The sequence below is a fragment of the Alosa pseudoharengus genome, unplaced genomic scaffold, assembly GCF_046254945.1.
Source record: "Alosa pseudoharengus isolate Yale_2024_CS ecotype anadromous, Long Island Sound unplaced genomic scaffold, YU_APseudo_1.1 YU_APseudo_1.1_scf_22, whole genome shotgun sequence".
Lineage (NCBI taxonomy): Eukaryota > Metazoa > Chordata > Actinopteri > Clupeiformes > Clupeidae > Alosa > Alosa pseudoharengus.
In genome coordinates this window covers 27,600,271-27,627,973 of record NW_027468680.1, presented here as the reverse complement: position 1 = coordinate 27,627,973, position 27,703 = coordinate 27,600,271, and the positions used below count along the sequence as shown (strand labels likewise).

Genomic DNA, 27,703 nt, shown 5'->3' with positions numbered 1-27,703 from the left:
CACAATGCGAGATGACTGTAATGTAAAGATTCCACTCAATATAATGACTGTATTAAAACAAAATAAATTATCACACTTAAAACTAATATGTTCATGTATTATGAATTATACTATATTTAGCACTGAAATTAAAGTAACATTAACATTGCATGACACAGTTACAGAACATTTTGTTACTTCATTGTGAAGTCAAAACAAAAAGACCACATAACTTTTTTCTCTTTTATTACCAAAGCACAGAGACAAATACAACTCTCACTTTTGGCCTTTTATTGAAAAGGCAAACATTTCTACAGTTTTCTTTAGCTCTGAGTTTTATTACTTAACATTCATGCATAGCAGTTGTTATTCATATGAGGACAAGTAGACAATCAAGCTTGCTCTGATGACATCATCTGGATGAGCGATTGCCGCCCTCTAGTGGTCATTTAGAAGTAGCTCTGCAGTGGCTCTCCCAGGATGGTCTCCATTTCATTGATTACCTTCTGAACCTGGTGTTCCACTTCTTCACACTCATCTAGCAGATAAAAATAGAAGAGTTATATTAACCAATTCACAAGTCTCTTCAGATTACAAACAGACACTGTGATTGGCAAAATCTCTTACCCTCCATGAGTTCAGCCAGGAAGGGGATGGTTTCAGGCAGCAGGACCATGTAATTCTCCTTCAGTCTCGTAGCAAGCTCCAGCACCATGAGCAAAGCTGAGAACCGCACCTGGGGACAACAGGAATAGACACTCATGATCAAATCACGAAAGAGAGAGAAAGGCAGCCTTAGGTAACTATGAATAGTATTAGGTCACTGTCCTCGCATTGCTCTCCACAAATATCTGCACAATTTAAGGGACTGTACCTTCGGTGAGCTGTGCCGTGTTTTCAGCAGGACCTGGTAGTTGAGGACCTTCCACTGGGTGTCATCTCCCATAGCAACGGCAAACTGACCAATGCAGGGCACCAGGTGTTTGGTGACTCTGGTTTGGTAGACTTCCTCTCCACCCAACATGTTCTCCAGCTGTGGACAGAAACTCAGAGATCAGGATGGCCCTAAAAAGTGAAGGAACTGCCATAACCAGAGCCATTATGAGATTATGGGGAGCATAAGTATTCATTTATCCATTTCATGTCAATTTGGAAAACAAGCTGATTCAAAACATGAAGGGTTGGTTTTCTGGACCTGGATTAAATCTAGTCCTGGACTAAAAGACAACTTCATTGAAATAATTTAAACTGAAAAAGAGTTTTTAGTCTAGGACTAGACTTAATCCTGATTGCTGGGCTGGCCTGCATGGGTTTGGTGGCCCTTTGGGTCATGAAAGCCCTTCTCACCTGATCCACAAGAGGGTTCATGAGGGCGTCAGCCCTCTCCTTGCTGAGGAAGCGCATTGTGTCATATAGGAAGACCTTCTGCAGGCAGTCCAGGACATACTGCAGCAGTTGGCAACTCTTCTCCTGGTCATCATCTTCATCGAAGAAGGCTTCATCTAGCAGACGTGAAAGAGAATATAGAAAACTATTTTATCAACAGAAGCTTGACAAACACATCAGTCAAGAACGGGACACCTTCAAGCCGCTAATACCCAGGTTACCACAAATGTATTTGGGCATGCACGTATAGGCCACAAAGGAACCATTTTGTTCAGCAACCTGTTTAGTTTGTGGCATGACTGTTTGTTTTTGACAAGGATCACATTGGGTAGTTTGCTTAGTTACAGTTTTATTTAAAATGACAACTTCAGAGGTCACCACACACCTGTATTAGCTGAGTGAATCTGGCGGAGGAGGTCAGAAAATGGCTTCACCAGCTGGCCAGCGAAGAGCACAAACAGCCCCTTCAGCTTCTCTGCAATGCTGTCCGACAGGCGGTAAAATGTCAGCTGTCGGTCTTTGGCTGCGCCATCCGTCTTGCACCAGTCAAATAGCTGCAAACAGACAAATGCTGATTATCAACATCTGAAAAACACTTGGCATTTTGCACACAAAGTGAATGAATTTCAAACAGAAAGTGCAGGAAAATATAAATATATAAAAAATAACCTACTTTGAAGAAGAGAGGCCTAAAAGTGACCTCTGAAAGCTTCATGACCATGCCCAACAGACAATCGATCACTGAGCCCTCAATCTCTTTGGTCTTCTCCAGATCACCCTAGAATGAAAATAAATATTCACCACTTAAACACCACCACATTCACCAATTAAATAACATCACCTCATTGAACATTCACGCTTAACTACACAGTGATGACCATGGTGAGTACCTGACAGTGTTGGGCTCGGAAGTCCAGCGCTGACAGGAAGAAGGTGGTGAGCTCTGACTGGTGGGAGTTGAGTAGGTCCTTTTCCATGTGAGCGATGTGTTCTTTCAAAATGGCCATTAATGGCCCAAGACGGTTCTGAGGAAACAGGGTTAAAACCTCAGCTCAATTCTAAAGCACTGCTAACTTCTCAATGCAAAAGTAAGCTTGTTCAGTGTGCCATGGTCTCAGGGTCTGATTCAATTTATAACCTGATCGTCGACTCACCTGCTGGGACTCCACAAGACTTTGGTAAGACTTGGTAACTGTGGGCAGTAGGACCCTGGGCGGCAGCTTGGTGGCCAAGGTTGTGCGGAGTGAGGATAGGCGTGCTGCCAGCTGTGGGCACGTGGTGGTCTGCTCTGCCACCCGAGTCAGACGTGTCACCTGGCAACGGCAAAAAGGGCATCAGCTTTCAGCATTCAGCAGTGTCATTGAAGACTCAACAGGAACATGATGATTTTAATTGATACTGCACTTTATAATGTACATGTATTTACATTCAATGACTGAAAAACAAATGTTTTTTTTTTTTTTTTGGAGAAGATACGTCTCCTTCCCTAAATCTATTGTGTGTATTGTGTTTGTGTGTTTGTAGGGCTCTGAAGCTGCTGAGGTGTTTACCTGCAGCAGTGTGTCCAGCAGGTATGGGCTGATGAAGTGGGGCAGCGTCTCAGAGACCTTCTGCAGAGCCGTTACAGCGCTCAGCAGATAGATCTCATTGGATAGCAGGTCCTTACGCTCAGCCAGTGTGTTCAGCACCGCTGGCATCAGTCTGTAATACCCACAATGCATCATCAGTGTTTAACCGAAAAAGGACGTCTCATACATTTTACTACAAAATCAGGTAAGGACATAACATTTACAATTCTAGTATATGTAAGGGAAATTTGGTCTCTGCATTTATCCCAATCCGTGAATTAGTGAAACACACACATTCTAATGAATAGCTCAACCAAAAACAATAAATTCTCTTTCAAAACAAAACAAAAAACATATACTGCAAAGAAGACTCATTCACGACACGTTTTGAGTTGCATAAAACAGCAGCAATAGAATCTAAAGAGCAGCACTGAGATGTGGCTCTTATGAAAAACTAGCACAAAGAGACACTAAGGAGAAATAGATTAAGAAGAAAAGAAAAGCCTAAATTCTAAACCTAGACTCAAGTCTTGAGTTGTTAATCTCATCCGCAGTCTCTCTCCTGACCTGTGGAGCTGTGGGATGGCCAGAGCCTTCAGGGTGCTGGTGACCTCAGCGATGCAGAGCAGGGCGCTGCCCATCACGTTCCTCTCCTCGCGGGGCAGCAGCAGCAGCTCCACAGCGCGGCTCAGCACCGGCACGAAGGCCTCGGGGTGGCCAGCCCCAAAGCTGCGGCACAGAAGCTTGAGGCTGTAGAGGGCCGTCTGCCGGTTGATGGCCTGCTCCTCCTGTTCCTGGGTCTCGCCCGGACGCTGTGGGCCTCCGCGGCCCAGAACGGCCAGCAGGTCTCCAGTGAGTGGAAGCAATGCCAACACCTAGGGGAAAATGGAAGGTTAAGACCTAGCCTATCTGCAAGAGCGTAGAATGATACACTTCGAAAGTTGGGCTGACGTGAACTGACGTGTCTATTGTGGTAACTAAGATGTCATTTAACTCAGTGGTTCTTAAGCTTTTTGTCTCACGACCCCCCCCAAAAAACAGAGGCCAAATCTTACGACCACCTTCTCTCTAACTGGCAAAATGTGTTTTTTCTTTGGACAATGTTGCGGAAATGGTCTCCTCTCATAGGTAGGCTATGTCAACACCAAAGGCATTAATGTCAATAGCAGCTTTTGACAATCTGATTTATTATTTTCCAAAAGATAACTAGCAGTCATCTAATGTATTTCTGCCGCTCCTGTGGTGAAAAAAGGCTGCAGGGTGTTTTGTCACTGGTAAGCATCTTCAGGCTCATCATTGCAAGAGGCAGAGGTCTGAGTTTGCGTTTGCGTAAACAGAACCTCCACTTTCAAAAAGAACATTATGGAAACACTGAATTGGAAGCCTACATCTAGAGCTACTGATTATCCCAGTTTTCAAATATGTTGGACTAAAAACCTTTAGAAATGTATTCCATGCATTAATGCAATCATTTTGCGACCCCTCCCACATTTTTGGCGACCCCCAGTTTAAGAAGCACTGATTTAACTAATGAGATCATGTGCGTGTCTATTTAGCACTGACCTGCTCTTCCTGCCACTGAGTCTTCTGCTGTAGTTTGTTGTTGAGCAGCTCCATGGCTTTCCTCCTCACTGAGGGCAGCTGGTTCCCCATCAGGCCTCTGATCACCTTGATGAAGGTGTCTGTGGGGAGCAGAGAGTTCACCTGTAGGGGGAAGAAAAGAACATCAGACACAGCACAAGTGTTCTCAATCGGAAACTCACATCATCTTAGACATCGCTGTTCACTACACCCAGTCGTCTGGTTCTATTTCATTTCTACTGACCGCTTTCAGCACCTGGATTTCCATCACATGCACGTGCACGAGTGTTTATATCAACAAAGTCACTCGTGACATGGGGTGACGCATGACCCCGGTACTTAAGGTGCGCTCACCCCGGAAGTGACCTCTTGGCAATCTTCTCGTCCGCCTTCCGAGTGACTGCCAAGCTCTGGCGGTCATCCGAAAATCATAGAACCGCGGTTACATACGTAACCATCGTTTTAATGGTGGCGACAGACGTGAGATTCTTACTTTGTCTAGGACTTCGTAGGACTTGTTGAGCAGTGCTCTCCAGAATTTGGCGGTGGGGTTGTTGCAGTTGTCCTCCACACAGCGAGCCACAGTGTGAATGTAGCACAGAATCTCCTCAAGTAGACTGGGGACCAACGACAAAAGGAAAAATCAATTTGACTGAAAGAATGGTATACCAATTCCTAACTATTTGCTGCAGACAATCTGCTTTTCATGAATATGAGTGAGATGATGTGTACCTCTGCTGAAGGGCCTGCATGGTTTCAATGGACACTTCTTCCTGATCTGCCACCTGAAGGATACCACAAGGTTCAGCAAAAACATATAGGAGACCTTTCAAAAGACAACAAACTAAACCTCTTACATGCTCATCCACTGGTAACATACGTACCTTTCCAACAAAGCGGTTGGAGGCCAGTAGTTGGGACATGAAGGAGACAGACAGGAATTTGAAATGGCGAAGCTCCTTGCTGCTGTGAGCTTCAATGCTGAAGATGAGTTCCATGGCTGTCTCTTCTGTCTTCTTGGCCCGTGCTTTTCTGGTGTCAGAATCTATTAATATGCACACTATAGGTGAGGCCTCAGCAGAATAGAAATGGACCATCAAAATCAGACATATATTTGCATAAATAATAAATAAACATTGTATACTGGAATGTGTGTGATGAGTAGGGGTACTGAGTTTTTGCTCACCATCCTCTTTGTCTTGAGGCAATACCATGAGATACTTCAGGATTTTAATGAGAGATGTGAGCTGGTCTTTCACCTCAAATTCACAGCAGATTGAAATCCAGAAGTCCACATCGTTCTCCAGAGCCAAATCCTATACATTACAAATTCAGTTAATGTGTACAGTAATGTATGTTAGGGTTACATTCACAAACAACAATAATTCAATAAAACTGTTTAGGAGCAATATATGCAATAACCCAAAATATCTAGGCTGAAAAGTTTTAAACTTCCTCAGACTGGCTCCTCTTACGTTTCCTTATTCTGCCTGTCTGTGGCATCTCCATCTTGTGTTTGTTGATATCAATTTTGATGCGTCTGCCTGTTTATCTGTCTGCCTACCTTCTCTGTAGCGCTGACGTTGGCTGAGGTCTGGGTGGCGTGCTGCTTGAACAGCAGCAGCAGGAGCATCCACAGGAAGCGGGGTGGGCTCAGGGTGACCATCAGCTGGGAGAGGATGGGCAGGCGCCGGTGCTCGGGCACGTGGGGCAGCGCGTCCGTGAACACGTGCATGATCTTGGTCACCACGCACTCCATGTGGGCCTCGGACTGGGCAGAGCCGCCTTCGTAGGCCTGAGGAGGACACAAGTCGCACTGTCTCAAAACCACAGGACAAAAGGAAGCAACTGGGCTCTTTTTCTAGGAGCCCAAGGTCAGACAGACTGGCCATGGTCTGCACTGCTGGTGGACAGAGCTCACTTACCTGTATGAGAGCAGGAATGACTGTCTGCACAGTTTTGTTAATGACTTGGAAGCTGTAGGCATCATCCAGGCGCATGATGTTGGCGCCCATGAAGGTGAATATAGGCATGATGTTGTGAAGGACCTTCTCCTGTAAAAAGGGACACGAAACAAGGAACATCAGTTATTTAGTTTAGGTTCCTAGCTTTATCTTTGAGCACGACGAGAGCCGAAAGCAGACTATACTAGACTGAACATTACACTTAAAAGGCTACATAGCACTAAAACAAAAGTCGATCCATTCCACAAGGGGCGGTACTCACAGGGAAGATACCAGCCACAGTGCCCAGCAGCAGCAGAGCGTGGTGGTGGGTCTGGGGCATGTCCGACACCCTCACACACTGAACCACAAGCTCCACATTCATCTTGTCCTCGTCGAGAACCTCTGTGAGGAGACAAGCACAAACAGGAGCTCAGTTCAGACCGTGGTTCATAATAAAGCCATTAGCCAAAACCAAACACAACTACATGTAGCATGTCCTCAGGTCACATAGGTCAAGACATCAGATGTTTGTACCTTGGCTGACTGGCTTGCCATCGGGAGAGATCTTCTGGCAGACGTTAAGCAGGCAGCTGAGAAGAAGCTGTTTGGTGTACTCCATGTTGCCATGCTCTGCTGACTGCACCTCCAGACTCCTAGAAACAAAAAACACCCGCCATGAAAACACAACACAACAGATTTCATTCTAATTTATACAAATGGCATACTTAATAATAGCCTACAGTACATCCTTTAGTATAGGTCGACTTATTCAACGACAATTGATTCTTTTTGAGCAATTAAAGTTCTTAGAGATACTGTTGTGTACAATATAAATTTAGTGAAGTATTTTGTAACATATTGAACCAAATTGAATTGCTTGCATATACTGCTGTGTAGAACATAAATTGAACCCTTTTGTGCTGTTACGGAATGAAGCATTAATCCTTTGAGGCCTAGGCAGTGTGATTTGTCATTGTAAGGGCCATCTATACATGCTATATCTTGTTTTTGTTGTATTTTTCAGGACTGTCATGGATTTTTACCCATCTGAGAAAGTATAATGGGATAACACTGGCATATGTCTCTTATGTCAGCCTTTATATCAAAGAAAAATATTTTTTGCATTAATGTCAAAGGAAGCATGTCAGTAGAAATAACTATTCATTATTAGGTAGGATTGTTTGGAATCTAGCAATATAAGAATCATGTTGGTGGGATATTCTATGGCTTAGCAATTTACAAGAATACTCAGACCTGCCAACCCAGAACAGATATTATGAGTACAACATAGTCTTGTATCATACCATTCTGTTTAGGATCACAAAGGTGGCTACGCAACATCAGAATGTTATAGACACACATAGCACAGGGTAACTGGAACTTTTGTTCATTCTTTCTTGAGCTTGTGTAGAAGTTGGCTGGTTTCAGATTTGTTGATAAAATAATTTTCGGACTTTGATTTCTGGTGATCTGATTTTAATGTGGTTCTGCTGGTTCTTAGCCTGCTGCCTAGCAGCACGGCAGGATGAGCACAGCTCAGATAGAGCCATTAAGAAGCACGTGAAAAAATACAGACTGGAGGAACTAAAGAGAGAGCTGGAGGCTTTGGGGGTTAACGTTGATGGACATGGACAAGCCATGGATGAAAATAAAAATAAAAACAAAAAGACCAAAAAGGAACTCCAAAAGCTCCTAATAAAGGAGCTGAAGCAAGTCGAGGACGGCAGAACTGGCCTGGACAAGAGGGCTAGGGAGAGGGCAGAAGGACTAACTCTGCCCATGGAGATCCCAGAAGACGTCCTAAATGTTCTTCATGACCTTGATGGATTCTTGGACAAAGAGTTGGAAGACTGTGAGAGAAATGAGCAGAGGGATGACGATGTGAAAGCTGTGCTCGACAGTCTCCTAGATAAAGTGGACTCGACTCTGGGTGAGTAGAAGACATCTGCTCTTATTGAGTGTAAGAAGTAGCCTTGCATCACCAGAACCGACTTGAGCTCGGAGCAGTAAGTGGGCTACGTAAAAAGTATGCTCACATTTAAAACATCAAAATGGTTCAGCATTGAATTTTAATAAATTGTTCCCCCATTATGTTTAGCTTCAGAAGGACTGAAAGACAAAGAAGAAAAGGAGAGAGTCTTGAGGCCAGAGGTTGGAGACAGGAAGGAGGAGGCTGAGCGGGAGGCCAATTTCTGGAGTGCCAGAGAGAACCACAAAGACTCTGTCCCCAGGAGGAGGTTTCAGGGAGCAAGACACAGCAGCAGACGGCTGACTGTGTGAACGATTGACAAGGACTTAACCATCAAAAACCATCAATAAAGCAGATACAATTTGTAGTGATCTTAATGTTTCTCCACGATTAATTTCTCAAATATAATTCTGCATCCTAATGATTCATACCAAGCTGTCCCAATGAGTTTTATGAATTAATTAGGCAATGAATTGCATTATTCACTTAAATGTTGTCACTGAACCACTGGATGCATTTGTGACTTGTGAAGTAACCTGCTCTTGCATACGTGCAGATGCCGTGTACCCAAAAGCACAGTTTGTGCATGCCAAGACCAACTTTTGATTCTTTGATAAGGACAAGAAGTTTATATTTTGGGTTGCTATTACATTAGAATTACAGACCAAAGACCATGTAGAAATGTGCTGTAATTTCAAAACCGGATTACTCAGGAACAGTTTAGTTTATTGTACAGCGGAATGCTTTAAATCCCCGTATTTGGTAAGGTCTGCTCTTTATTTTGATAGTTTGTCATGTGTTCAGTCAAGAGTTTGTGAGATATTCCGCCGAGAAGAATGGGTGGACGCTGTATGCATAATGTAATATGACTGAATTTAGCACGAATTTGGTTAGACCTATTCTTACATATCAGTATGTTCTCGTTATCATTTTCATCAGGTAAGTAATTTCGTTAATAAAATATAAAATCTAAATGAACAAACTGAAGAGGTTACCGCATTCATCCGATCTGGCCCACTTCAAGCTATGGGTCTACTTTTTAAGCTGAAGTATTTCTTAGATTTGTGAAAAGTAGTGGCCAAAGGCATTGTGACAGGAGACAGAGATCTTGCACACCACTCCATACCTGGCCAGGAGGTTAAACAGAGCTGGCACCAGGATCTGTGGCCTCTTGAGCTTCTTCTTGTGCTGCAGCAGCTCCAGGATGAGGGTCACCCTCTGCCAGGAGACGGACGCAGTCTCCTCAGCAGGGGCCGCCGCGTCCTGCCCTTTCCTTCAAAACGCACAGCAATACAGGCACATTATAAAGCGGGACAAAGTTTCTTAGATAGTAAAGATCCGTTCTATTTAGAGGTCAGTTTTCTCCTCCTGAGGAGGATGAGCCTGTCCATGGAGTGGCACCTACTTCAGTCTCATACTCCTGCGAGTCTGCACCACGCTCGTAGACACTTTGGGTTTTTCTACAGGCGTCAACTCATTAGCCACCAGCTCAGCATCCACAGCGATCTACACACCAGGAGGAGATCAAATGATTTTGGGGTCATCTCTCAGGCCACTGCTGAGACGAGTAAATGTCGAGTAGTAATATAACAACATGCAGTGCACTCTAATGAGATTTCAGACATTACCGCTTTGAAGACATTGTTTATGGTCTGGGCACAGACTGGATTCTTGCAATCCACCAGCAAATCAAACATGACTCCCAGAATTCTTTGCTGGACCTTCTCATCACCAAGAGCTGAGAAGAAGGCCTTGGTAATCTGCAGACAAAACATTTCTCCATGAGACTGAGGCTATGGAGGATTAGGGAGAAAAAGCACTACAAAATACTACTAGACCACTAGAGCACTAAGAGCCCACCTTCTCCAGACCCATGACCTGGACACTGGGGAGCGTGGGGTAGGGCTGGGCCCGGGTGCCCATGGCTTTCAGGAGGACGTCCAGGCTGCGGGGCTCGCTGGCCAGGAGAGGGGCCGACTGCTCGTCGAACTTGCCCAGCATGAGTTGCACCAGCAGGCCCTCGTCGCCCTCGAATGCAGAGATGTCGGAGCCAAACTGGTCCAGCAGAAGATCCAGCGGGGTTAGGACGATGGCCAGCACTCTCTACGCAGGACCGCAATGACAATCAATATCTCAGTTAATGGCTACAACAAGCCCATAGGACTACAGTGGAAATACGAACGTGGTGACATCTAATATGATATCAGTGCAGCAGCAGACACTAATTTGGAATCAAGTCCTTAAAGGAATACACCAACTTAGCTAAATTACCTGAAAGGGAGCTATAGGCTAACTAGTATAACCCACTTCAAGTAAATTATGCTAGGCTAGGCTAAAGGTGTTAAACTGGGTAATTGCACCACAGAGAAGAGACTTCTTCTTATGTAATTCTGGGGAAGATGGAAAATAATCCAAAAAAAGTTGGCGTGTTCCTTTAAATGTCACAGTATAGTAGTCATGTTAAAAGAAATTGGTCTCACCTCTCCATTGACCTCTTGGAGAGCCCTGAGCAAGGCTTTGCCCATGTAGGCTGGACAGCTGGGGCTCTGGACACACTTCACCAGCTGCTCCACGGCCACCAGCTGCTTGCTCTTCTTGGCTCCTGCCGAGAGGGCCTCCTCATACAGCTTCCCGAGGGCCTGCAGGGAAAAGACATTAGCCTCTGCTCAAGCACATTTACCATCATGTTATGGGAGGCTGGGGTTTGACAGTAATCAGCAATAATAAGTTTTAAATTTGACATGTAATATTCAAAGGCCAGCTTTCCGGACAAGGTTAGCATATTTCAATATATATTAATAGGAACGTTTAATATTCTGTTGGTATGGGTAGGAAAACTGCATCTGGGTGAAATATAGTTGTGTAGGTTGTGTAGGCTGGGCCTGGCTAGCTGACCTGGCTGAGGTAGGCCGGGTCAGAGATGAGCTCCTCTGTGGCCTTAAGCAGGGCCGTGACCATAGGGATGAACGGAGAGGAGCTGGCCGCCGGGAGGGCCTGCAGACAGGCCACCGCTGCCCTGCGCACCTCACACACTGGAGAGCACAGACACACCAGCAGGGAGGGTACCACTGATGGGAAACACACACACACACACAGGCAGGCACACACACACACACACACACACACACAGTACTGTTTAGGCACTGAACAGAGGCTTATAATGACACAATGTCATCTCTAAATTACATAATACATGCCTGCCTGAATTCTATTACTGAATACAGGAAATATACTAAACTTTACTTTACAAACCATATTTCAGGAAAACATATTTTTAATATAATCAAACATTATAACAAATACCTATGATAAACACGCTGGGTAAATTACCATCACAGTTCAAAACAATCAAAATCAAAGAGACTGATGGTTTGACGTTGGATACCTGGAGATGAGTCCGCGGCCAACGCGGTGAGGTTCGGGGGGGACTGGGCGGCCAGGAGGGCTTTGCCCACGTACAGAGCCTGGGTCTGCAGGATGGCACTCACTTTACACTCCAGCTGGTCGCTCAGGTTGCAGCTGTAGCCCCACAGCAGAGACAGGAACTTGAAGAGCTCCAGAGTGTTGCTCAGGTGCACCTGGAACACGCCAACCATTAGGACTTATGGTCACAACGTGCGCCATTATTTTATTACTTAGTTTGCTTGTTTGTTGTGTTGAGGTTTTGAAGCCACAGGAAAAACAATACTGGGACAGTGCTTTGATTAGTAATGACGCGAGAAGAGCTTAATGCAACACTCTAAGGTCCTTTACACACACACCTGGAAGAGCAGCTGCAGGAGTACCCTGAAGCTAGAGGTCAGAGGTCCTTGACTGGCACCTGTGATGACCGCGTCAAAGAGGCGACACAGGAGGCGCAGGTAACAGCATGTACTCGTGTCCAGCTTCTCTGGGTTCCACCACGTCTCCCCTACAAGACATGTAACAGAGGTCAAAACACAGTCCTGATATGCCCTGCAGTGCTACAGCTTCATCCTCAGCTTCATATAAGGATTCAATTATAGATAAACCTTAAACTGTGGATGTGTGTACACTGTGTGTACAACTTATTATGCAGCATAACTCACCATCCATCAGACATCACTATTGATGGAAGCGGCTTTTTTAAATCCTCTTTATACTTCAGTACATCTAGTACAGTAGATCTCAGTTTATCTACAACCAAAGCTACAGATCTTTGAGTCGAACATTATGCACACAGCAGAGACAATGACATCAAATCATGTGAAGGGTCACCTTTGAAGCCAGACTGGGGGCTCTTGAGGCTGCTGATGAACTGGCTGAGGAGGGACACCAGCAGCATGGTCTGCTCTCTCTGGGCGTCCTGGCCCGAGCGCAGCAGGTGCAGGTACTCTCCCAGATGCTCCGCCACAAAAGACGGGGGACAGGTTCCCACAGGCACCTGGGAAACAACGTCGAACGATAAACACACAGACACAGGTTCTGGTTATTTCTGGGAACAATAGTTGCAATCCTACACGACGGAGGAGCACATTCAAAGTGAATATTCATATGTGAATATGACTGCGATTCATTACAGATTTATGAGACTTGCAGCAACACAGAGAAAGATGTTATGATGAATACTAATAGGCCTGATAATGACTGACTTTTCTGATCATCATTTCCATCACAACATGTCTTTCGGTATAATGGCCCTGGAGTGTCCAGTTGTCTGACCTGTTCTGGAGGCCGGGCGAGCAGCTCCATGACGGCGGGCTCCAGCAGGCTGTAGAGCCTCTGGGCAGTGAGGAGGTGCTGGGTCTCGCTCAGGTCCACTATGCCCTGCAGCAGCGTGTGGCTCAGCACCACAAACGCAGCCCTCTCCCTCACCCCACTCTTCTGCTTCTCCAGAGCCTGCGCCACCTCCTCCATCTGCACACACACACACACAGACACAGACACAGACACACACACACACAGACACACACACAGACACACACACACACACAAATCACATAACTCAATAAGGGTTCATATACTAATATGCACACACGAACACAATACAGCACTGGTGTGTGTGTGTGTGTGTGTGTGTGACTGCAGACTTACAGTGGTGCGCTTTGAGGCTGCATCCATGGCGGACAGGTTTTTGGTCAGGGTCAGTATGAGCTGCTGGTTGGCCACTCCCACAATGTCAGCTTCAAGGGTTTTCTGCAGCACTTCCTCAAGCACTGGACAACAGTACACATTAAGATGACACAAGCAACACCAGCAGCCAGCAGTTAATACAGCAGTGAGATAAGTGCTATTTCTGCCTTCCACTAACATTGACTTTGAAGACAAGTCCATTTCCTGATCATGGGTACTTATGGATCACACACAAAACCCACTCTGATGGTGATGTGATGGTGAACACTGATCACCATCACATGTATGAACACAACCATACAGTACAAATTCAATTGTATAATGAAGAAAACCCCTTACTGACAAAATATGCATGTGCACGTATGCCTCTCTGTGAGCCATGATGGTTACTGTACAGCACTTTGTATTGCAATTTTGCTCAGGGCAGCAGTTTACATTATGTGCTTACATAATTGCAAATGGGTTCTCCAATGTTTTCTCAGTTAGCTTTTTAAAATGATATCAGATTAGTAAACAGAATGTGCCTTTGCAATTATGTAAGCACATAATGTAATCTGAAAACTGCTGCCCTGATAACAAAAAACAATGCAAATGATCTCAGCTGGTATTCTGTCTATAATGGAGTAGAATAGAAGTGTCTCGACACTTTTGACTGGTAGTGTAAATAAACACTGATTGATTGATTGATTGATAGATAGATTGACTGATTACTGCGTACCATTGGCCCAGCCCTTGGTGAGGGGGAGCTGGGAGAGGAGGGAGGTCTGGGCCACATGGCAGGCCAGCTGGAGCTCGGGGGAGTCCGGCACGGGGCTCGTCACCACCAGGTAGGGCAGCAGCTCCCAGCCTACACGGGCCTTCAGTTTCGCGTTGCCCTCCACCACACGGGGGTCGTCCAGGATCTGGATGGCTTGCTTCAGCACAGGATACCTCCACCACACAGAACACAGAATGTTACCTCAAACATTAACGCAATGGTGAAGCTAGCTGAGAAAAGGGTAAAACTGTGAAAGCATTTAAATAACACGGGCCCGGTACGCACCAGTCTCCCTTGCCAGTGAGGTCAGTGCGCTGAAGGAGTGAGAGCAAACTGGAAACTGTGTCCTCACAGTCCAGGCGGTCAACATATAGCTGTTTTAAAAGGACAAGGAGATTATATTAGCATGGCAGTTCAACACAATACAGGAAGATGGACTTGCTCATACTGTTACTTCCTCATTAGTGTATTTAGTGTGTAGAATATATATATATAAACACCACTTTACCTCAAGAGCTTGCAAGGCTGCAGAGACCACATCAGGAACGTGATCCTCAAGGCGCTCAAGCAAAGCATCCTTCAGGAAGGCCTCGTCAAAGCCCTCCTAGGAGGACAAATCAGGCACAAGGACACATCAATGTGACAGGAATGTGAAGGATGCTACTTCCAAGCTTAGGTACTTAATAGTACAGAACTGGCTGTCCACAGTGGGATTACATATACATACTGACTAACATACTGGTAAATGGTTCACGCGACCCACCTGTCCTTTGCGGAGGACCTCCTTCAGGTGCTCCAAAGCCATGTTCCTCACAGCAGGCAGGGGGTGTTTCAGACTGAGCATAAGGGAGGTGTCCGAATCAGCCAGGATCTGCAGGGAACAGTACATAACATACAGTTATAATGATCTGCCCTGTCCACGACCCATTTATGTACAGTATGGCCATTCTCGCCACAAACGGTATGATCAAATCGCTGAACAGGTTAATAAAAACAGACAACTGAACACAGTCTAGTTTGAATGTAACTCATCAAGGGTACCTCATATTTGCCACTACTCATGGAGAGAGATATGAACTGATGGAAAAGGCTTCTGTCCTGGGAAGAAGAGACATCTGGGACATGACTGTCCAAAGCAGCATCCAGAGCTCCAGGATACCTACAACATTACACACAACATCAAAATCACAATACTACTGACAAAGCATAGACAAGTCAGGAATCGTATACAGTATACAGAGGGGTATCAAGTACATCCTCTCCTGAAACTTTCAGACTGTGTTTAAGTGTTTAAGACAGAGAGAATAAACACCTACTTTGATTCAAAGAGTCGCACCACTGGCTGCATTTGCTGGTTTAGGGAGGAGATCTCTTCTGAGGGCAGTTGGTTACCATGGGAGAGGTACTCTTCTAGAAGCAACCTGGAAAAAGACAGAACAAAGTGGCAAAGGGTGAAGGAACAGGGGAGTTAAGAAATGAAAGACATATGATAAATATATTCTATTTAGTAATGTTCTACTTCCACAGGCCTTACTTGGCTACTGTGGCATTTAGGCTGCTGGTCAGAGGAACCTCCTGGAGGAGAGAGCTGAATAAACTCCTGTGGCTGCTGGTCTCTGAGGCCACGTCTGTCTGCATCTCCTCCTTCTCATCTGCAAAACACCAGTGAATCCTATTAGGGTGCTACTACTACTAACACACCGTACATGTCCCATACAATTGCCTATCCAAATGCTGAAATTAAACTGAATAGCTTTGACTGCTGTGACCAACTGACCCGACTGAGTGATGACAGAGTGAACGAGGAGAGGGAGGAGGTAACGGAGGAGAGGACTGATGTCATATGATGATGCCATGTTCGAAAGTGTGGGGATCAGGTCAGGAACCCCACACAAGTGCCCGTATGCTCTGAGAGGGAAAAAAAAACACATTTAACATCATTAAACACCAAAACTGGGGGTGCTTCCTATTTCCTTTGATTACAAAAATGGTGCTCAATAAAGCCAATGTCCCAGAAGAGGAGAGATGTTCTTATGTGTCTCAGCATCACCCTGAGATATAACATCATTTTGCGATGCTGGCAGTCCATACTCACTTTGGTCCCACCGTTCCCTCCTTCTGGTTCTGCAGCAGGACAATGAGGCAGCCCAGGCCTTCTCTGGCCAGAAGCGGGGCCCTGCACAGAGACTTGCTGACCTGCACGGCCAGTGAGTCCACCAGGTGCGCTTCCATGACCACCTTCACCGCCAGCTGGCACACTATCATGTAGGTGGCCGCCTTGTAGTCCACAAGGGAGGACTTCAAGCCCTGGTAACAGGATTTGCATTGATATATTGTAAGCGTTTTCTACTTGGTGGTTCGCCATATACTTTAACCTGGCATTTGCTGTTACTTAAAATCGTCTTCTTTCACATTAGTATAAAACACCAGCTTTTAGGCTCTTGGCAGGCCATGTCCTGGTGGGATTGAAATGATTTCTGACGCACAGAAATGTGACATTAACCATTTCTGCCTTGAAAATAATTTTAGGGAAATTCAACACATTGGTCATCATAGACTTCCAATGTTTTAATGGCATCTTACCAGCTGTACGTTGGGCAAAATCTTAGCGATGATTGAGTCCGTAATCTTTTCTGCTGCATCCAGAGTTGCTACGATGGTGGATGCGTAGAACGAGAAGATCACACGGAGCTGGGCACAGTGACCGTCGCGGGTGAATTCTGAGTACGCCTGCAAAAGGTGATCATGATTAGGTCTTGAGATTGGCCTTTAAAGAGTCACTCTTAAAACCGCCACCATACCACCATGTTATGGCTTACCTTGACTGCCTTGGTGACCAGTTTGCAGATGAAGTTCATGAAACCCAGATCTTTGTAACAATGAGTCAGAAGTGTCCCTTTGGCCAAGGGTACACCTGGTTTCTGAGGGCAGTGCAAAAAACACACAAGCAAAGGTCTATAACATAGTGTACAAAGGATTTAAAAAACGTAAATGCTTTCATCTGAATCTATTCCATAAAGTGCATATCACCTTCTGGCCAGACACACAATGTATGTAGGAACGCTAAATACCTGGAGTCCATGTAACCAGTTCCAGCGGTTAGTTGGATCCTCTATATTCAAAAGCTGAATGACTCTGACAAATATTTTGGTCTCATGATACGGTAGAGCACATGCTATAAGACTGTCTGGATTGTATAAATGAATGTGAAACCTGGAAAAAAGTTAAACAAAAAGCAATGTTTTATTAATTACAAAAAATACTACTGCATTTCAAAGACCAAACCATATCAAGCTGAATATAATATGTTAAACTTAGACTAAAGTACCTATGCAAAAGCCACTCGATACACTTCAGTGCTGGTTTCAAAATGAAGTAGGGAGAAAGGCGAGTGAGGAATAGGTCAATATCGCTGTCCAGCTTCTTATTGACTTCTTTAGACTGGACACTACGTTCCAGATCCATAGAGGCATTGCTGAAGAGTGTCTCTAGAAACTCCTCAAATGCAGGCTCAATCCCCAGTAGTTCCTGCAGTCCATTGCATCCTGCATACATAAGACAGATAATATTATACTATAGACTATTACATGATATATAGGTCTGTTCATAAAACGTTTCTGCCATAGAAAGAATTCGAGGGTATACTCACCAAGCGCATAGAAGGTGCTTCTATCTGTGCTCGCTGCCTCTTTAGGGTTGAAGAGCAAGGATGCAATCTCCCGTCGGGTGAACAGATTTGGGTCATTTTGGGGCAAGGCCAGGCGCTTTAACTGTTGGGCTAGAGATGTCATCTTGAATTTGTCCTGAAAATATATAGATAACTGCTGTAGTGCATGTCTTCACAACATGTTCATTCATTCAAATCCAGGCACTACTTTCAACCTAACTTGTTGACTCTGGGGGGTTTACAACCACTGTATGACTAATAACTCGGAAAAATTTTACATACGACAATACAAGAACAGGTATACGGTTGTAGAAAAGAACACAGAGATATCCTTAACTGTATCATTATTAATATAGCCTCGTTCACATAAACTTGTCACTGGCTAAGTAGCCTGCTACTAACGTTAGCATGTCACACACTCTCGAGTTATATACTCGCAAGTCTCCTTCCAAAATTAACGCGGAATAAACTAAGAAAGATGTGCACTCTTCAGTGTAAATGAAATAAGTGTGAATATTTGTGACTGTGTAATAAATTCTTAATTACAGCATGTTTACATCTGTTACAATACCTTGTTCAAGTACCTCTTTGCATCCACATGTGTTTTGTGACCCACTACGTCATAGATCTTTGGAAGTACTTCCGGGTAAATCTATGATTCAAAATAAAAGTCGGGAATAGGCTTGAGTTAATGAGCGTATCGGACAAAAATAAATCACATTTTAATGCACTGCTACACAATGGTAGGCTTCTAATTTTTGACATACAATTATATATTAAATATTGTATCAAATGTGTGTTCAAGATCAAGAAGCCAAGTCTGAATGCTGTATACCTTCAACTTATGCTCACCTATAAAACATGTAATTACTTTAACACTAGGCCTAATGGCTAATATAGTTATTTTTTTTGTAAAGGGCTTCGCTACCCACATTTGCATGAGCCAAGTCGAATTCTATTTTAAACTAATTTGAAAAGCAACACTATTTTTCAGCTATAAACTTTGTTAACTAATTAGTCAAGATGTCATACAGTTTATGAGATTAGGCCTACTGCTTTCAGATGTCTCTATGCCATGCCTCTGTTCAGGGGTGGACAGTAGCCTAATTCTAAGTAGGCTACATTTACTTGATTACTGTACTTAAGTATGATTTTTGAGTATCTGTAGCCTACTTTACTCGAGTGTTATTTTTTACTTTTACATTTTTTTTTTACATTTATACTTGTGACTTTTACTCCACTATAGCCTACATTTGGAAGACAAATACTGTACTTTTGACTCCACTACATTTGAAATATGAGCATGAAGTACTTGTTACTCACTTGTTGCTCATAATCACATTTGATTCTTTAAATGCAATGTGATAGACAATAAAAGTTATTTTTTTCAATAGTTCAATTTGAACTTGGTTGAATTGGCTGTGGTAATGATGGTGATGAACAGATTCTTCATCAGAACATCCTCCATATAGAACCCAGAGGAACCTGTTAGCAATTGAGATGAGTGGTGTTAACCAGGCTATCCTCCATGATCATTGTGAAATTGGAATGAAATTAGACAATTACCTGACATTCAACACATAGCTAAATCTTCAGCCTCATTAAACAATAAATTATCTACTCATAATTGAGTTGTTTTGTATTCGGCATTGAAAATGTTTTAGATTTTTGAACAGAGAATAAATAATTATTTAATTTGAATAGTTGCAAATGTTATAAAAATAGGTAAAAATGTTTTTGTTGGATGTAAGGAACTAAAGGTCTGTTCAAGTCCTATGACCGGCCAAATGATCCTATTAATGACCAAATAAACATTAGTCTACATTGAAATACATTAAAAATTAAAAAAATACTTGTGAATATTTAAGTATTTTTTAAAACAAGTACTTCTGTACTTCAATTTAAGTACAAATCTGACTTAGCAACTTTCACTTGTATTGGAGTAATATTTGACAAGGTGTATACTTTCACTTAAGTAAAGGAATTGTGTACTTCGTCCACTTCTGCCTCTGTTTGATTCAAGGCCAATCAACCAGAGCCTAGTATTTTTCAAATCTGACAACAATTACTGCTCAATCCAAACAAATTGTCCAAATTGCTTCAATAGTACAGGCACAAATGTGTCAGGGATGGCCCCGGAATAAGAAGGATATTTGAATGGATGTGCCAGCATCCCCCAGATTAATGCGCAACCTTAAGCACATGTTTGGCAACAGGCAAGACACATTTTCTGGGGGCGCTGAGTAATAGGATTGGCCTCTGGATTAGCACAGCAATGGTGGCACTGGCTGCAAATCCCTCACACCATCTCTGAACTTAATCCTGCTAAATCTTAACACTGAATCCGACACCCAAACCTCCTGCATTACATACAACAGTTTAGCAATATTGTCAACAAATGTTTCGGTGTTGCTAAGAAATACATCCATGCGTCTCATTCTATTCTTGTCTAGGCTTTTCAAAAGGAAACCTTGCTTCAGTACTTAATTGTATTTAGACCATTGTCTTTATGCAAATAAAGAAACAAACACACTTAAAAGACAGAATTTTAATTGACATTATTTTCCGGTCCTGAAGCACTCATGAATCACTACAGAGAAATTGCAGTCTAATACTAGGCTATGATTTTCATGGTGTAAGCATCACATATGCATGGTGTAAGCAATATTATATGCAGTGTAGCAATACTGGAGTAAGCAATATCAAATATGCAATGTAACAATATATGTCACACAACAGCATGTTCAAGAAATATAATTCATAGAAACTCTACAAGAAGTGCAATTACTACATCAGCCACATGATGGCAGCATTCACCACTTAATAGTTATTTGTTTCAAAATAGCCAAATGTGTGTTTTTCATGCTTTTCATGACTACTAACTGTAGTTTTCATGTTAACACATTTTTCAAAAGTACATCACTAATGTTTGACAGACCACTGCAGACACATAATGCGATGGTCAGACGAAGGCAAACAGACAGACGGACAGATATAAAAGAATGTGGACCCCCCCCCCAAAAAAAAAAAAAAACAACAACAAAAAAACAAATGAGTATGAGGTGGGGGGTGGGGGTGTTTTCTGTACATTCAGTGGAGCTGGACGATCTTGAGTCACCCAACAGCCTGGGGTTGACAAAAACCTTCAGCGAGAGGGGGGTGGTGGTGGAGAGGGATGGTGCTGGCTACAAAGCTGCCCATGTAGCCTCAAGCCTGGAGTGCACAGTCAGAGCACATGTGGCTGACCACAATGACAAGACCCGGTGGCTTGGTCTGCATGACACACAAAGGAAAATATGCGCCAAACACACTATTGTGTGTGCGCTTCCCAGCCCTATCCAATATGTGCATGGGGAAAAAAAAGATGACAATTTGAGTCAATAAAATAAATTCATCCGTTCTCAACAGATTTAACACTTGAGTGATGAGTACCAGTGTTGCGGTTAGTCAAAATGCAGAGCGAAGAAAACACACAAGAATGTCTGAGAAAGAGACAGTGCTGTGTTGTGTCCATCCGTGTCAGAGTGAGTGCAATCATTGTCCACCGCAGTTGTGCATGGCGGCGCCTGGAACAGCATAGCACCCTGCGATACGTCACGTATGAGGTATAGCATGTCGAGTTCTGAAAATGAACTGAGCATACGTATGACCCCTGTCCACATATTGCCTATTGCATTCTCCTCTTTAACTTCAAAGGACGGGTCACACAATAGCAGCCTTTACAATGACAATCTGTAGATAATGATATCCCTGGAATGATGTGCTCTTACACTTGTGTCCTCCAGGTGCACTTAAGACCTCCCCAACTCCATCTAAACACAGCATGCGCTGTGTACTTTCTTTACTAGCCTCCTTGTTGTTTTTCGTTCAATGACATGTATGAGGTTCACTCTGATTTATTTTCACACATGATGGATAACAACAAAGAGTGAGTGCAGATCGATAGGCAGGCGAAGTGCTGCCATCTCAGGGCAAAATGAAGCGCAAATCTGGGGTCCAGATGAACTACAATCAAACTTGCCAATTACAGTTTATGATCTTTTTTTTTTTTCAGGGCCCAAGTGAAATAGTTAATTCCTCTCTGTTACTGAGAAATAAATACACCGCAGACAAACATCCACAAACACACAGACACAAGACACGCACTGCTCACCAATGCCCTACAGCTGTGTGCAGAAGGAGCACCTATTAACCACGACTGTGGGAATCGATAGGGAGCATAAAGAGGCTTAATCTTTTCAGGTGCTTGGGTCTGATTGCCCATTACACAATAACACATTTCTACCTCGTGAAGCATGAGAGCGAAACAAACAAGTCCCTCGCCCACACACGGAGAGAGAGAGAGAGAGAGAGAGAGAGAGAGAGAGAGAGAGAGAGAGAGAGAGAGAGAGAGAGAGAGAGAGAGAGAGAGAGAGAGAGAGAAAGAGAGTGTGAGCGCGCGAGAGAGAGATTTTCAACAAGTCAATCCATACATTTTACTCGGCTGGATACATGGATGGATTAGCATGGATAGGCTGCTGGGGATGTCTGGAGCCTAATCGTGACCTCACTGGATAGTGAGAGTGAGAGGGAGCAGGAGGCCAGCACAGGCTAGTGGGAGACATGGGCTTGGGTCAGCACTGCTGTTTTATGGCTCCTGTCTGCTGGAGAAGCCCATGGAGGACACAACTCCCTCTGATGTCGTCGGAGTTAGGCCCAAATATAGACTTGGGGAGGGAAGCATAGGATTACAGGGCTTTGGCCACATACAGCTCCACCTAAACACTCTTTAACACAGAACTGTACAGCTCAAAAGGCACACTATTTAAGAAGTGGGTTCCAGTATACTGGATAAAAAACAAGGAGCTTGAAAACTAAACCTCAATTCAGTTTTGTTGATTTCTTGCAAAGAACCAGACCCACAATTCAATAATTTATAGATTTTTTTTATTATTAAAAAAACAATTCCCATGTGTATATCATATATTTGTGTTGTGATGAGTTAACTCCAACAGAATGATAATAAAAAAAATGCAGTTCATTGATGGGTGTAGAATGGGAGCAGAAGTCTCCTCACATCAGGCTCATGAAGAAGGAGGAATCCTGGTGTGTGTGTGACTCGAGTGTGGAGCTTAGTCAGGAGTCCTCTACGCACTGAGCCAACACGACAGGTGGAGAACTGCTCCGTCTGGCAGATCCAGAACCGGAACCAGGACCACAGCTGGACTCACTTGGCCAAGAGACTGCTTCAAGCATTCTTCCAGACCTGAGAACGAGAAATAAAGACGGGAGAGAAACAGAGAGAGTGACAGAGAAAGAGAAAGAGAGAGAGAGAGAGAGAGAGAGAGAGAGAGCGAGAGGAGATGGTAGAGAGAGGAAGACAAAAACAGAGTGAGGCAGCAGACAGAGAAGTAATCAAACCTACAGTGTTCACGTTCAAACTGGATTCTCGAAACCTCCAGAGGAGCCTTCACCTCGGGTTCAGACGCACGGCCCAGAAGATGGTGATCCCGCTGGACCTGCCCCCAGAAAAGAGGCTGCACTTAACCCTTCGACCGTGGAGCACATAACTATTCACAAATTATTGACGTCCTCAAATCCCTAGCAGATTGTAGCCCTCCATTCAACTCCCTGCAGTGCTGGCATATGGTGAGCGTGGGCTGCACTCTAAGCTACTAACCCCCCCTCCCTTCCTCTCTCTCTCTCTCAGCTACTCACTACTGGAAACACACAGGCAAATACCATACCATACACACACATGAATTAGCATGCGGACATAGACACCACAGAGGACACACTCACCACACACACACACACACACACAAACACACACACACACACACACACACACACACACACACACACACACACACACACACACACACACACACACACCCGAATGGGAAAAGCAAAGTCATTGGCGTGGCAATCGAGGACAAATTAGCAGCTTGTTGGACGATCCTGTCGAATTGATCCCAAATCCCTGTTGCGCTGGGGATGTTGGACGTGGCGTTGAGTTGACCAGCACGAGTCAAGTTACCAGAGCGTAGGGGGCATGCTGGGGGTGAGTGAGGGCGAGGTGGGGGCAGTAGTACTCCAGACAACAGATGAGCAGCGGTCATCTGAGAAGGCGGCGTCTTGTAGTGGCCTTGTCCACACGCGTGTCAGCCCAGCTCGTTCACAGCCTTGAGCAACATCGCAAGCCTCTGCCTGCCAGTCTGCTAATTGGTGACAAGCGTTCCCATAGGTTGGCTGGGCCCACCGCGTCCCTGGCGCCTACATTTGTTTGGCAGGGGGTGTTGTCGCCATGGAAATGCGTGCCTGTGTGAAAGTGGACCTTGAGAGGGAGTGTGGCATGTGCTCTAAGGCCAAAGCCCTGAGACATGATGTCACTTCAGTTTGTTTTGGTTACGGTAATTTGTTTAGTTGAGTTTGTGGATGTCTGATTTCAAGTGTTTGGCTGGGTCCGCACAAACACGCAGAGGGACGAGGGAGAGTAGTGAGAAGGTTCAACTGCACGTAGGGAGACAGCAGGAGCAGACTCAAAGATGGCGGGTTTGACTTTGAGATTAATGTCTTTCATGTACAAATATATTTATTTATTATTTATTTATATTATTTCAAATTTATGTTTCACTACTTACTTTTTTGCAGACAAAAAGTGAGAGTTTCGTGTGTTGTGCATGAGGGGCAAACGTGGAGGGAGAGGTTACGGCTCAGTGCAGTCCCATTTAATAAGCAGCGTCCACTTTCATGACAAACAGGCCTGGTGAGCCTCACGCCGACTCAAAGAGCCCACACAAGCTCATTAGCTCTCTGTCCGCTGATTCAAAACCAGTCGGTTTTATTTGAATTTAGCGCAGACAAAAAGAGACAAAAGAACCTGAAGAATTACCAAACATTTTGATGTGAGTAGAAAGCTCGCCCTGGGGTTTGGGCCACTCCTGAGATCAACAGCAGACAACGTGGAGTGGTGGAGAGATCATAGGAAATAAATGGTGACATTAGAGACGGTCAGACGGCCTTTAAAACGTGGACGTTTTTTTATGCGGGGGCCTGTTCTTGGGCTTTGAGCTCGGTGGCTTTATCCAGAGGTGCCATTATATGCTGATGGGAGGTGAAGGTGAAACCCAGTGACCCGATCGACTGTCAGAGTGACCTGATCGAGTGTTCATGAGGGAGAGAGGGAGGGAGAGAGAGATGGAGAAAGGCAGAGAGAAAGGGAGGAGAGAAAGAGAGAGAGAGAAAGAGAGAGAGGAAGGAGAGAGAAAGAGAGAGAGAAAGAGGTGAGAGAGAGAGAGAGATAGAGAGAGAGAGAGAGAGAGAGAGAGAGAGAGAGAGAGAGAGAGAGAGAGAGAGACTTCAAATGGACAATCACTTTACAAGACTGAAACATGTCCCGGCCAACCATGCGGGTCAACCTTGAGCACTCGCTCCTCCCATCCCCTCTTACCCCCTGACAGCACTCCTGAGTGAGAGGACTGAGAGAGGGAGAGTCAGAGGAGGCCAGAGAGGAAGAAAAAAAGGAGAGAACAAGAGAGAGAGAGAGAGAGAGAGAGAGAGAGAGAGAGAGAGAGAATGGAGTAGACTGTAGCCACAGTGGTCAGAGGCCATTAGCCGAATCCTAAAAGCAATCACATTAGCAAACAGTATGGAACTAACCCATTCACCCAGCAGCCACCCAAGGATACTGGCCATTATTCTGCTCCAGCAGAATACAGCACTTCTCGCCAACTGCTGCACTCTTTCAATGGCCACCAATGTGCATTATAATACCATAATAGCACATTTTGCTGTTTTTGCTCAATGAATCAATAGAGAAGCATATCCATAATTCTCCAGGGCAGTATTGGCATGATGGGCATAGGGTGATTTGATATTGAAATGGCTAATGCCTACTGGGCCTATACTGAGGGGGTGGGGTGGGCAGGAGGGGGGTAAAGCCCTGAGCTGCTATTTGGTAGCTGTGCTACAGTGAACCTCAAACTGTTTCAAATTAACCGGCAAACGAGTGGGCAATTAGTAGGCATCGGCTCATGAAAATTGTTCATTAAGGCCGAGGTGACTGAACAATACTGGCTCGCATGGCCAAAGGAGCGCAGTGGTGTTCCATGTATGTGCTATATCTGTTGGAAGACCTACCTGAATAGGATTTTGATATGCAACTTAAGTATAAATGCAGAGGATTTTTTTTTAGAGAATTACACAAAATTTACATCGATATTCCAGAAAAAAACATAACAAAACCTTTTTGATATCCGGCTATGAAATCTATATATACAAAAGTTATAAAAATCTATGTCGAAACCCTTTGGGAATAGCTGCCAAATCGTCGGCACAGATGTGAAATGTCGAGACTCGCTGAGTCATCCTATTAAAAACCAGCCGTTGCTGGCATGACCCTTAGCCGTGTCCACCTGTCAGCTGGGAGTCCCAGCCAGCATTGCTGATTGAAGCGCACGCACACCCGTGCGTGTGTGTGTTCATTCGTGTGCCTCGTTCTTTACGCTCCTGGCTAAAGCGTGCCCTTTTCAACAGCCGAGATGACTAAACACTGGAGGTGCCAGTTTTCCCCCTGTTCTCCCGATGTAACTTATGGAGACGTCGTCCGACGAGCAGAGGCTGTGACCCATGAAGCCAGCCCCGCAGCACGCTCCCAGGGCACGGGGCTGTCTGCCAGGGGACTGTAACGGATTCCACTCCAGTGACAAGTCGATAAGTGCATTTAGCGCTACGCATCTGAGCATATGGAGCTGGACAGTGGTGCACATGGTCACAGCCTCAGTCAAGGGTAAAAGGGGGGGGGGGGCGTGAGGGAAGGCTCACTGTCTGTACTCTCTGCTCTCCAGTTGGGACATCTGCACTAGTAAATGATTTGAAAAGAATAGATCAAGGCTCGGCGGTTTTAAATAATCACTAGTGTCTTGACAAAACTGGTCAGGTTAAAAATAAGCAGAGCATATTTGTTTTGCCAATTGCTGAAAAGCGTGACACTGCACACAATGGAGGACTCTGTGGCCATGTGCTTGTTTGGGTCGACTCATCTTTCAGTCCAAATTGCCAGATCAAATCTGCTGGGCATCAACCTGAAGCCATAGAGGGACACGGCGCACGGATGCCTGCATCTTGATGATTAGGGTTTCTTTTTTTTGGCTTTCCTGTGCACTGGGATCGCATAACAGCAAAAAAATCCCCTCAGAACTGTCTTCATCACTATTCATCATATGTGACTAATTTCATTTCCCCCATAATAACGAGTGGGGGGCGAGGCCAGCAGAACGACAGTAAAATCTGGGCCTTGGCTCGGGTTCATGCCGCTAATTGATTGTTTTCGACGATGCAACAATCGTGTCAAGTTTATGTACGTCTGGCTCGTCCTTCTCAAAGGACAGAAATGCTCTCCGGGGGGTTGAAATAAACGCAATTCAGGATAAATAAGAACACAATAAAAGCGAGGAGGGGCGGATGAGAGACAGAGCAAGAGAAGAGAGAAAGAGAGAGCAAGAGAAGAGAGAGAGAGAGAAAAGAAGAGAGGGAAGAGACAGGCAGAGATAGCTGTAACGATGACAAAGGAACCTGCCAGATGATTTCAATTCCATTCAACGGCATGAAAGCAACAGATATAAATCAAAAGTTCAATTGCCGATGATGACAAATGACTCTGGGGGCTGTTTAGAGCTCTGCAGGCCTGAAAGCCGAGGGAGGGAGAGGGGGGAAAATGAGAAAAGCTGTGAGCTGGAGGAGCTGTGATTGGCCTACCTGTAGCCAGCTGTTGGCCTA

The 27,703-nt window shown here is 44.6% G+C and overlaps 2 protein-coding genes across 2 annotated transcripts in view; both read right to left on the bottom strand.

Annotated features, from left to right (window-relative positions):
* Positions 1-208: 208 nt before the first annotated feature.
* Positions 209-18,561, bottom strand: heatr1 (HEAT repeat containing 1). Its single transcript, XM_076299550.1, has 45 exons — positions 18,516-18,561; positions 17,927-18,080; positions 17,606-17,822; positions 17,349-17,490; positions 17,097-17,198; positions 16,861-17,007; positions 16,373-16,584; positions 16,055-16,185; positions 15,812-15,929; positions 15,594-15,698; positions 15,319-15,436; positions 15,041-15,148; positions 14,786-14,881; positions 14,563-14,651; positions 14,239-14,450; positions 13,482-13,603; positions 13,110-13,304; positions 12,666-12,831; positions 12,191-12,339; positions 11,815-12,007; positions 11,325-11,497; positions 10,910-11,068; positions 10,290-10,532; positions 10,058-10,189; positions 9,835-9,935; positions 9,556-9,702; positions 6,995-7,113; positions 6,741-6,862; positions 6,440-6,568; positions 6,079-6,309; positions 5,701-5,830; positions 5,399-5,559; positions 5,247-5,299; positions 5,008-5,131; positions 4,497-4,637; positions 3,501-3,808; positions 2,916-3,066; positions 2,520-2,678; positions 2,256-2,390; positions 2,039-2,143; positions 1,751-1,919; positions 1,327-1,481; positions 854-1,012; positions 607-715; positions 209-517 (listed from the first exon to the last, which is right to left on the bottom strand). Exons 2-45 carry the CDS (start codon positions 18,066-18,068, stop codon positions 429-431), a joined length of 6,468 nt encoding a protein of 2,155 aa, XP_076155665.1. The 5' UTR covers positions 18,069-18,080; positions 18,516-18,561; the 3' UTR covers positions 209-428.
* Positions 18,562-22,894: 4,333 nt separating this feature from the next.
* The window catches only part of dph6 (diphthamine biosynthesis 6), a 95,869-nt gene continuing 91,060 nt past the window's right edge, over positions 22,895-27,703 (bottom strand). The window contains exons 14-15 of the mRNA XM_076299549.1: positions 27,683-27,703; positions 22,895-23,189 (exon numbers count right to left, since the gene is read on the bottom strand). The exon at positions 27,683-27,703 is cut by the window's right edge and continues 376 nt beyond it. Of these exons, the coding sequence (XP_076155664.1) occupies positions 23,071-23,189; positions 27,683-27,703 (140 nt within the window). The 3' untranslated portion in view covers positions 22,895-23,070. The remainder of the gene's footprint in view (positions 23,190-27,682) is intronic.